Source organism: Gekko japonicus, unplaced genomic scaffold (assembly GCF_001447785.1).
Source record: "Gekko japonicus isolate JY-2015 unplaced genomic scaffold, Gekko_japonicus_V1.1 scaffold1419, whole genome shotgun sequence".
NCBI lineage: Eukaryota > Metazoa > Chordata > Lepidosauria > Squamata > Gekkonidae > Gekko > Gekko japonicus.
The window spans coordinates 404,855-415,949 of NW_015164229.1; the positions used below are offsets into that span (position 1 = coordinate 404,855).

At 49.3% G+C, this 11,095-nt stretch overlaps 1 protein-coding gene across 1 annotated transcript in view; it reads right to left on the reverse strand.

Moving 5' to 3' along the window:
- ADSSL1 (adenylosuccinate synthase like 1) overlaps positions 1-10,764 on the reverse strand; it is a 52,958-nt gene extending 42,194 nt beyond the window's left edge. Inside the window, 1 exon segment of the mRNA XM_015408585.1 lies at positions 10,507-10,764. Coding sequence (XP_015264071.1) covers positions 10,507-10,722 — 216 coding nt within the window. The 5' untranslated portion in view covers positions 10,723-10,764.
- Between the last annotated feature and the right edge of the window lie 331 nt (positions 10,765-11,095).

The following is an 11,095-nucleotide window of genomic DNA, read 5'->3' on the forward strand; positions in this document are numbered from 1 at the left end:
ATTTATTTATTTAATTTTCGACTTATATACCGCTCTGACCCCGAAGGGTCTCTGAGCGGTTTACACAGCTATTTATCCCTAACTAGGGCCACATTATTTGTATGGGGGGTGATAACCTACCAGCACCTCAGCCACGGGATCAGTTGTAATTCAGTTCCTGACTCGGCTTGTTATTCAGTCCCTGGCAGCTTTTCGGCGCTTCACTCCCTGGCGCCCGGAGCAGGTCTTAAACCGCGGCTCCTTCCGGTGGGCTTCACCCGGTGCTCGGCAACACGCCAGCCGCAGCTCTGGTTCCGTCCCGCAGGCTCCACCGCACCACGTCGCCACGCCACCGCGCACCACGATTCCACCTCCATCCAGCCTCGCGCACGCCGGGTCGCCAGGGCCAACTCCGCTGCAGCCACCGCTGCCATTGCCGCTGCCGCTCCTGCCACACGTCCTCGTAAGGAGGAGGGGTGCCCCCTGCCACCTAGGGGCAGGTACCCATTTTATCTACTTGCGTTTTACACGCTTTCGAACCGCTGGGTGGACGGGAGAACGGTTGGGTGGGGAACAGAGATCTTACAGGGAAGAGGAAATGCAACTGTTTGCAAAATGCTGCACTCAGAAACCATCGACCGGCGGTTTAGCGCCTTCACAGCAAGCCTTATTAGCGGTTCACCGTATTATTTATTTGCTTCCTTTGTATTTTATCGTCACTTCTTCTCAATGAGGACCCGAAGCAGCTTATGTTGTTCTCCTCTCCTCCATTTTATCGTCACAACAACCCTGAAAGGTCGTTTCGGCCGAGCGTGTGTGACAGGCCCAAGGTCAGCCAGTCATGAGGTTCCATGGCGGAGCCGGGATTCAAACTTGGGTCTCCCAGATCCTAGCCCGGCACTCTTAACCAATACGCCACCTGTACCATCGAGGACTCTAAAGAAAGATGGCTAAAGATGATCAACGGAAAATGAAGACTGCCGTCACCAGACTCACAGGAGAATATAGAAGCATTAATGTGCAAACATCATGAGGTATGCATTCATATGCAAGCCTACTGAATAGGAAGGGGAACTTCTTGTGCAGGGATATTAGGGCTGCAGTCTTATGCACACTAATTACTTGATCCCATTCTCGTGTAGTGGTTAAGTGCACGGACTCTAATCTGGGAGAACCGGGTTTGATTCCTCATTCCTCCACATACAGCCAGCTGTGTGACCTTGGGTCAATCACAAGTTCTCTCAAAGCTGTTCTCAAGAGCAGTCCTCGAAAGAGCTCTCTCAGCCCCACCTACCTCAGGAGGAGGAGGAGATTGGATTTATACCTCGCCCTTCACTACCCAAACGTGTCTCAGAGTGGCTTACAAACTCCTTTCCCTTCCAATCCCCACAACAGACACCCTGTGAAGTAGGCAGGGCTGAGAGAGCTCTTAACAGAAACTGCTCTCTTCCAAGAACAGCTCTTATCAGAAGTATGGCTTGCCCAAGGTCATCCAGCCAGGTGCAAGTGGAGGAGCGGGGAATCAAACTCTGACTCTAGGGGGCGGTGCTCATCTCCGTTTCCAAGCCGAAGAGCCAGCGCTGTTCAAAGATGTTTCCGTGGCCATGTGGCCAGCATGACTAAACGCCGAGGTGCATGGAATGCTGTTACCTTCCCACCAAAGTGGTACCTACTTATCTACTCGCAATTTCTTGCTTTCGAACTGCTAGGTTAGCAGGAAGGACTCAGTGTAGTCTTTAAGGTGAACTTGGTAATCTAAGGGACATTTCTGATCAATATAGTCTGCAGACATGAAACCGAGTCAGACCTTCTATCTGTCAAAGTCAGTATCTCCTGCTCTGATTGGCAGCAGATCAAACCCGGTTCTCCCAGATTAGAGTCCATGCACTTAACCACTACACCAAACTGGCTCGGTAAGCTGCTCTGAGACTCTAAGTGAAGCAGTGACTCAAATAAGCTCATACTCTGCCACATATTTTGTTAGTCTTTAAGGTGCTGCTGGATTCTTGCTCTTTTCCACTTTTACCTGATCACTGAGTACCTCTGATTTAATTCCTTTTTTCTATTTTTGTGTGGGAGGGTTGTGTGTGTGCATGTATGTGTGCTTGCATGTCCTAGAAATCATGGTTGACTATGGCGACCCCTAGTGGAGCTATGATGTTTCAGAGAGGTGACTTGATGCTGCCTGCCTCTCCGTCCCGGCCCTGGTATTCTTTGGAGATCTCCCTTCCAAATACTTGCCAGAGTCAGCCCTGCTCAGCTTCCAAGATCTAACAATATCGGGCTTGCCTGGGCTATCCAGGTCAGAGCGAGTGCCTCTGATTTCTTTTGATAATCATGATCTTATTTATTGCCATGCGCGGACAAGACCTAGTTAATGAATAACTGGGGATTTTAAAATATGCATCAGTTCTCAAACCGCTCCGTGCCCCGAGAGGATTGCTGACTGAAGTCAGTGGTCTTTTCTGTTTCTGGCCGATTCCTAGCTAGGGGTCCCCAACAGGATTCACCAAGAGTGTCCGGTTAACAATATAATCTGTGCACCATGTTCAGACAGCCAGGATGTGCATAGGACACCCCTCTCATATAACTGCCCACAGCTCCTATCCCCCCCCCCACCTCAGGAAACTTGCCAGCTTCAGAGCTCCATAAACTTTTGGAAGTGTTACAAGGCATTTCTGATCAGACTGAACCGGGCAAGGGAAGGAAGGCAGCAAACTGATTTCAAGCCTGTAGATAGAGGCTGTTTGTGCTGCTTTATTAGACTTGAATTAAATATTTTACTCTTTTTTAAAAATTCAATCTCTGTTGGATGAGATGATCTACAACTCTGAATAAGCATGCCCACAATGCACCCAGCCCTCTACCGAGAAGAAATTCAGACTGGAGATCACACATCTTGAGAGGAGAGCTTCCCCATCACATTCACTCTAGATTTCACAGGGACAGATGAACACTCTAGTCCAGTGGTGGCGAACCTATGGCACGGGTGCCAGAGGTGGCACTCAGAGCCCTCTCTGTGGGCACGCGTGCCATCGCCCCAGCCAGGCCCAGACCGTCATTAAAGTGTCGAATTCTCTGCCAAATAATTTTAAGTAAATGAAAGCCTTTGGGATTGCTTTCCTTACTTTGTTTGGATCATCTTAAGTTAATGTATGAGTTGTTTTTTCTAAAGTAAAACCTCAGCATTCAGGTTAAATTGCCGTGTTGGCACTATGCGATAAATAAGTGGGTTTTGGGTCGCAGTTTGGGCACTCGGTCTCTAAAAGGTTCGCCATCACTGCTCTAGTCTGTGAAAAAGGTGGTTGCTATACAACTGTTTTAGGCTGGGTGACTATCTACAATGGGGGTCCCCAATGGGGGTGCCCACCAAGTGTTCTTAGAAAGTGGGTAGGGTCAGCATGCAGAGACAGGATGGAAATTCAAATCTGGCTAAATATGTGGCACCTAGTATTTTCAGCAGTTGCTTATTCTAAGTGCCTCTTGGCGATTCCCAGTAGAAGGCCAAAGGTTATTTAGAACAAAGTCTGAGTCCAGGGGCACCTTTAAGACCAACGAAGTTTAATTCTGGGTATAAGACTTTGTTGGTTTTAAAGGTGCCCCTGGCCTCAAACTTTGTTCTGTTGCTTCAAACCAACATGGCTGCCCCACCTGAATCTATCTTCAAAGGTTATTTAGGTGAGAGCCAGAGATTAGCTTTTAGCTGTGATAACCAGGGTTACCCCATATTTTATTTATACGCTTTCTCTTATAGCTTTTTTTCTTTTTTTTAATGACGGGAAATGGAAGAATTTAGGATTAGGTTTTGTGATAGCAATAATTATAAAGTATGGTCATTAAAATATAAACCTTGAAGGCTGAAAAGTAAATCTGGCTCCTAAGTGTTTGGGGTTGCTCATAAAGCCAAAGAAATTTTGTCAAGGCCTGGTCTAGCAGCAGCAGCAGAAGAAGAAGAAGACGAAGGAGGAGGAGGATTGTGAGGGGAAGGGGAGGAGGGGGAGACTGGATTTATACCCCACCCTTTACTCGGGAGTCTCAGAGTCCCTTACAATCCCCTTCCCCACCCCACCCAACAACAGACACCCTGGGAAGTGGGTGGGGCTGAGAGAGCTCTTTCCAGAACTGCCCTTGAGAGAACAGCTCTGAGAGAACTATGACTTGCCCAGGATCATCCAGCAGGTGCAAGTGGAGGAGTGGGGAATCAGACCTGGTTCTCCCAGATTAGAGTCCACGCACTTAAACCACTACACCAGACTGCCTCCCTGTGCTCATGGCGCCCTGACCTGAATAGCCCAGGCTTGCCTGGTCTCGTCAGAGCTCAGAAGCAAAGCAGGGTTGGCCCTGGTCAGTTTTGGATGGGAGACCACCAAGAAGTCCACGGTCACTACACAGAGGCAGGCAGAGGTCATTTTGTAGAAAAAGAGGTGCAGGAGCTCATTAGCATAACTCATTTGCATATGCCACACCCCCTGACATTACCAGAAGTGCGCTCCTGTGCGCTCCCGCAGGAAATGACCCCTGGATGCAGGCAACTTCGCTTGCCTTGAAAACCCTACAAATTTGCCCTAAGTCAGATGTGACTTGACCAAATAAAAGGCTCATGGCCATAACTGCATCTACTAGCAGAACACCACCACCCCTTTAAGGGAAGCGAGGCATCTCTCTGTTGTCACTAGACAGAAAGCTGAGGATTATTTCATTGAATACTAGGATTCTGCCCCCTTGGAATGTGGCAGGCAGAGCCACCATTGATGTTCTTCTGCATATTTCAATAAAATAAACAAATCCATCTTACCCAAATAGTATTAATTGGCTGCATGAATCGTATCATGCTGCTTGACACACAGAGTCAGACCACTGGTCCAGCTGTGTTCCCTAAGCAGAAGTAGCTCCCCAAAGCCCCGGTGTCAAGGAATCCAACGCTGGACCCCGTGGTCCCCCAGGGCTGTTGTACACAAGTAACCGAACCTTCGTATAATTTCTTAAAAATTGTAAAGCTTTATTCAAATTCTGTCAAAACAACGGATTTAATCTACAGGCAACACGTCACTCTAAAACCACACAGTAGAAAAGCAAGACGACTAGCTTACCTATCTAACACAGAGGTCAAACTCATCTGTTACGAGGGCTGGATCTGACCTAAATGTGCCTTTGTCGGGCCGAGCCATGTGTGCCAATAAAATATAATGCTGGGTACTGGAGAGAGAAACTATATAAAGGACAGCTCCGAGTGGGTGTGCCCTCACTGCAAGGCCCCATGGGCAGGGTGTGTGTGTAGAGGATAACCCACATAGGTGGACTGGATAGCCAGCGGTACAGCACTGGGCAGATGCTTCAATGCGACTTGACTGCTGCAGACGAGGTTGTTCCGCCGAGCTGAAACCACAAGCAGAATGGCTCCACCCACTCGCCTCCCCAAGCGGTCCCCTGTTCCCTCCCTTGCACCAGTCGCTCGCGGGCCGCATAGGAGCCCTGGGTGGGCCGGTTGTGGCCCCCGGGCCTTATGTTTGACACCTCAGATCTTACACATTTCCAAGACTTGCATTAGATGGCACAAACCTTAAGTTCAAGATTCAGAGGCCATTGCTTAAGCATTCTCTATGCTGCTATCTTATTGCAATATAAGCATTTCATAGTCCAGGCCTTTAGTCCCTCAGAATCCAAGCCAGCCTCCTTTTCCAGGCTCTTGGCTCAATTATACTTCTTTGGCCAAGCAGCATCAGGTGATGACGACATCCAATCAGGACCCATTCTTGCTGGAACCCTCCAGAAAAATTCCCTCTTCACACCTGATTCCTCCCTCCCATCCCGCAGGTTCTCATGAGAAGCGAATTACCACATTTCCAGCTCTGACCTTGAAGAGGATAACAGCTGTGTAAGCCGAGAGACCAATTACTGACACCTGCGGGATGGAACAGGCCCACAATTATTTGGATTAACCCTTGAGGGAGGGGGGGGCAGGGGGTGCTTTGCCTCACACCCAGGGAAAGGGTTTTCCCAACAGCTGCTCCACAAGATCCCTTGTTAAGTGGACATGTCAGGGACTTAACCCTCACCCTTCCAAGGGTCAAACTATATGACCTCTTAGGAGATCTAAGACTGGATCGCTCATGGTTTTTAAAAGTTAAAAGCAGGAGCTCTTCCACGCTGCCCCCGGGCCTCCCCCAGCAGTTGGGTGTAGTGGTTAAGTGTGCGGACTCTAATCTGGGAGAACCGGGTTTGATTCCCCACTCCTCCACTCGCAGCTGCTAGATGACCTTGGGCAAGGCATAGTTCTGGCACAGCTGTCCTTGAAAAAGAGCAGTTTCTCTCAGAGCTCTCTCCGCCCCACCTACCTCACAGGGTGTCTGTTGTGGGGAGGGGAAGGAGTTTGTAAGCCACTCCAATCTCTTCTTCTAAATTGGGACGACAGTGCTGAGAGCAGGTGGATTTGACCCTTTCCCATGCAAACTGGGGTGGGGGGCAGGATTTGCCATCACCCCCCCCCAACATGCACAGCCCCAGCAACGCTGCAGCTTTTGTTACATTTTAAAAAACTGCAGAAGTTATCTGCCCACAAATATCCCTGCCTTTCTAGTTTGATCCATATTTAGAAGATTGGTTAACACTGGATACTGACAGCAGAAAAACAATGCAGATTGATTAGCTTTCATAAGCACAGGCAGCACCAGAGCGTTCAAAAGCAAATATCTAGGGCTGCCAGCTCTGGGTTGGGAAAGATTTGGGGGATGGAGACTGAGGAGAGCAAGGTTTGGGGAGGGGGACTTTGATTGGGTAGAATGCCATAGAGTCCACCTTTCAAAGCGGCCGTTTTCTCCAGGTGAACTGATCTCTGTCACTTGGGGATCAGTTCTAATTCTGGGAAATCTCCAGTCACCACCTGGAGATTGGAAACCCTATAAATATTGAAGTCTACCCCAGAATCCTTTTTTTTAAAAAAACGGTTACAGTACATATTTGGTAAGGAAAACTTTTAGAGAAATGTTGAAAAGGGCTGCCACAAACTTGAATGAATTGTTTTTTCCATCTTTCACAACTCTCTCACGCCTCTGTGGTCTAATAGCCCAGCCGGCCACTTCCCTGCCTGGTTTCCTGCTTCCAATCTACATAAAGGAATTTTTTATTACTTCGCTTGTCTGAAGGTTTTTAAGCAATGGGTGACTCAACTTAGAGTTGTTTGGCCAAGGTTTACGTGAAGAATTTGCAGCCAGACTAGCTCCCAAACAGGGATGCAGGCCTTCAGGTTGGGACCTGGGAATCCCCTGGAATGACAGCTCATCTCCAGGCAACGGAGATCAGTTCCCCTGGAGAAAATGGCTGCTTTGGAGGGTGGACTCTGTGGCATTTTAAAAGGGTTTGAACACTTTCCCTATGAGGAAAGGTTAAAGCGCTTAGGGCTCTTTAGCTTGGAGAAAAGACGACTGAGGGGTGACATGATTGAGGTTTACAAGATTATGCATGGGAAAGAGCAGGTAGAGAAAGAGGTACTTTTCTCCCTTTCTCACAATACAAGAACTTCTGGGCACTCCATGAAATTGCTGAGCGGTCGGGTTAGAACGGATAAAAGGAAGTCCTTCTTCACCCAAAGAGTGATTAACATTTGGAATTCACTGCCACAGGAAGTGGTGGCGGCTACAAGCATGGATGGCTTCAAAAGGGAATTAGATAAGCATATGGAGCAGAGGTCCATCAGTGGCTATTAGCCACAAGGTATAGATAGGGGCTCTGGGGCAAGTGATGCTCTGTCTTCTTGGTGCTTGGGGGAGGGGTCAACAGTGGGAGGGCTTCTAGTGTCCTGGCCCCACTGGTGGACCTCCTGATGGCAACTGGTATTTCTGGCCACTGTGTGACAGAGTGTTGGACTAGATGGGCCTTTGGCCTGATCCAACATTGGCGTCTCTTATGTTCTTATTACAGCCCACTGAGGTCCCTGTCCTCCCCTGGCTCCATCCCCCAATTTCCAGGAGTTTCTCAACCTGGTGCTGACAACCCTACAGCCAGTTTGGTGTAGTGGTTAAGTGCACGGACTCTAATCTGGGAGAACCGGGTTTGTTTCCCCTCCACTTGCACCTGCTGGATGACCTTGGGCAAGCCATAGTTCTGGCACAGCTGTTCTTGAAAAAGAGCAGTTTCTCTCAGAGCTCTCTCAACCCCACCTACCTCACAGAGTGTCTGTTGTGGGGAGGGGAAGGAGTTTGTAAGCTGCTCTGAGACTCCTTTGGGTAGTGAAGGGAGGAGTATAAATCCAATCTCTTCTTCTTCTTCTTCTTCCAAAGCATGTTATAATCACAGTCTATTGCACTTTTTAATTAAAGTCAGTTAGGTACACAGTTAAACATACAATGCAAGAAGTTTCAAGTACTACGTAGCTGTTGGGACTTGGCCAGACACCAAAATGCAGGGAGTATCCATTGGTAGAAATTACAAGGGGGGGGGGGGGCAGGAATCCCAGGTGTCAGCCCTCGTTCTAAACACTACTCTGCAGCTGTTGGAGGTTACTCATTGTGCCCCTGCCCAACAACAAGGGTTTCTCCCTTCCAAGTGCAGCCCAAAGAAAATAAACTGCGAACCACAGGTGACTTTCCTCAGCAGAGGCAAATGAAGGGCCAGGATTTGAACCGGGGTCTGCCGTATCCTAGTCCAGCACTCCTATCACTGCACCACAGCAGGTTCAGAAATGCTCTGTCAAGTTTCTGAAATGCACTGAACAAACAAGCATGAACTTTTGCTATAAAGCCAAACCACTAGAAGCTCCATTTTATTTCCCTGGTCACCTTCAGCAACCTTTCTTCGGAGAGGTTGTTACCCAACACCGGAGCTGGGATCTCCCCCCCCAACGTAGACGTGCCAATGTTCAACCACGTCTGGCTCAAGCACACTCCCGTCTGGACAACGGGATCTTGTGTCACTTATCACCAAGGGTCAGCTACTTGTATTTTTAGCCTGGGACCTTTCTTTCCTCCTCCCCACCTCTCCCCGAGGATCAGCTCAACTCCACAAGTTGCAGCTTCTTAAGAAAGGAACAAGGGCAAAGAGGGAGGGGAAAGAACAAAGAAAAGAAAGCAAAATATAGGGGGGGGATAAAGAGGAAATGCAAATGTAAAACTAGGCAAAGTGCTGTCTGGAGAAGGAGTACATAACATTTTCTAAATAAATGAATAGAAAGGTGTGGGGGGGAGAGAACAACACAGAGACAAAGGACAAGGCAGCTACTTAAGAAAGGAACAAGGGCAAAGAGGGAGGGGAAAGAACAAAGAAAAGAAAGCAAAATATGGGGGGGGGGATAAAGAGGAAAAGCAAATGTAAAACTAGGCAATGTGCTGTCTGGAGAAGGAGTACATAACATTTTCTAAATAAATGAATAGAAAGGTGTGGGGGGGAGAGAACAACACAGAGACAAAGGACAAGGGTTCAAATCCTCGTTCTGCAATGAAACTCACCGAGTGACCATACGCCAGTCACTCTCAGCTCAGGTTGCCAAATTTTTAAATGATTCCTCTAACTGTCCTTTATAATACCGGTTTGATCCGCAGCAGTTATCAGGGGAAGTCATTCAATCCCATGCCAAAAAAAAGGCTCAACTGCCCATTTCTACTCACTGAGCCTCTGCTAGAGTGTTCTTTCCATGTCAAGTCAGCAACCTTACTCTCAAGCCTAACCCACCTCATAGGGCTGTTCTGAGCATCCATATATACCAGCTTAAGTTCTCTGGACACAGAGATGAGAAATTAAAGGCTAGTAATGGAAAAGGACACAAAGAGTGGGAACAGCCGACAAGTACATGGGAGGAAAGGAGACTGACATACTAGCAACCGGTACAAAGAAACAGAACAAAGTTTGAGTCCAGTGGCACCTTTAAGACCAAAAAAGTTTAATTCTGGATACAAGCTTCAAGTACCCGAGGAAGTGTGCATTGCACCCAAAAGCTTGTACCCAGAATTAAACTTTGCCGGTCTTAAAAGTGCCACCGGACTCCAGCATTTTTGTCTTATTGCTTCAGACCAACACAGCTACCCACCTGGATCTATCAATATAGAGAAAGACAGAGACAATAATACGGGGAGGGGAGGGGAGTTGGAGGAGATAACAAAAAAGAGGATTTATTCCCACAGATGGGTAGCCAACCTTAGACCACAGCTGCAACATTAAACCGCATTCCAGCGACATCTGGAAGGCCAACAAAAAGCTATCCCAGCATCAGTTTAGCTAAGTCACTTCATTCGATGCAAAAAACAAACAAACACGAGGACTGGGAGGCAGAAAAAGAAGGGGGCGGATAAATAAACTCGAGCAAGAAACCGTCTCCGTAAAGGTTGCCAACTTCCAGCTAGCTCTCGTTGCTCTGCCTTCCGCAGCACCTGGACCCGCAGCCCTTTCCAAGCAACTAACCCTCCCCCCCTCTCCCATCTCGGCTCCACGCCGCGAGAAGCTGAGGAGACCCGTCCAAGAGGGCAGAGGAGCACGGGGGAAGTGGAGATGTTGGCAACCCCGCGCGGGCGGAGAAGCGCCGCCGCCGCCCCTGCCCACCTGGCACCTGCAGACGATGTCGGCCTCGGTGGCCAGCAGATCCACCACCTTGCCTTTGCCCTCGTCCCCCCACTGCGCGCCCAGGACCACCGTCACACGGTTGCCGCCGGGCTCGCTCCGCAACCGCTTCAGCCCCCCGGCGGCCGCAGCCGGGTGAGGGGCGCGGGCGTTGGCGGCTGCTGCCGCCGCCGCCGTGGCCGCCCGGGTGCCCGACATGACTCGCTGCCTCAGGCGGGTCTTCTCTCCTCCCCTCACGACGGACAGCACCTTCGCCCACCCGCGCGCCTGGCCTTTTAAGGGAGCCCGCGGCCAATCCGTGCCGGCCGCGCTGTGACGTAGGCGGGAGGCGGGGCATGAAGGCTGCCGGGCACGCGTGAAGGCGGAGGAAGGGACATTTCACGAAGGCAGCTGCCCAGGGCTGGAGGCGGTGCGGGGAGAATAGATATTTTTTGGGGGGAGGAAAATAGGTTTTTATTTTTAAAAACCCTTTCAGTTTGTTACAAAGTACATGTATGTATCTTTCCACATTACAAATACATATTCTGGTAGGGTTGCCCGGTCTGGGTTGGAAAATACATGGAGACTTTGG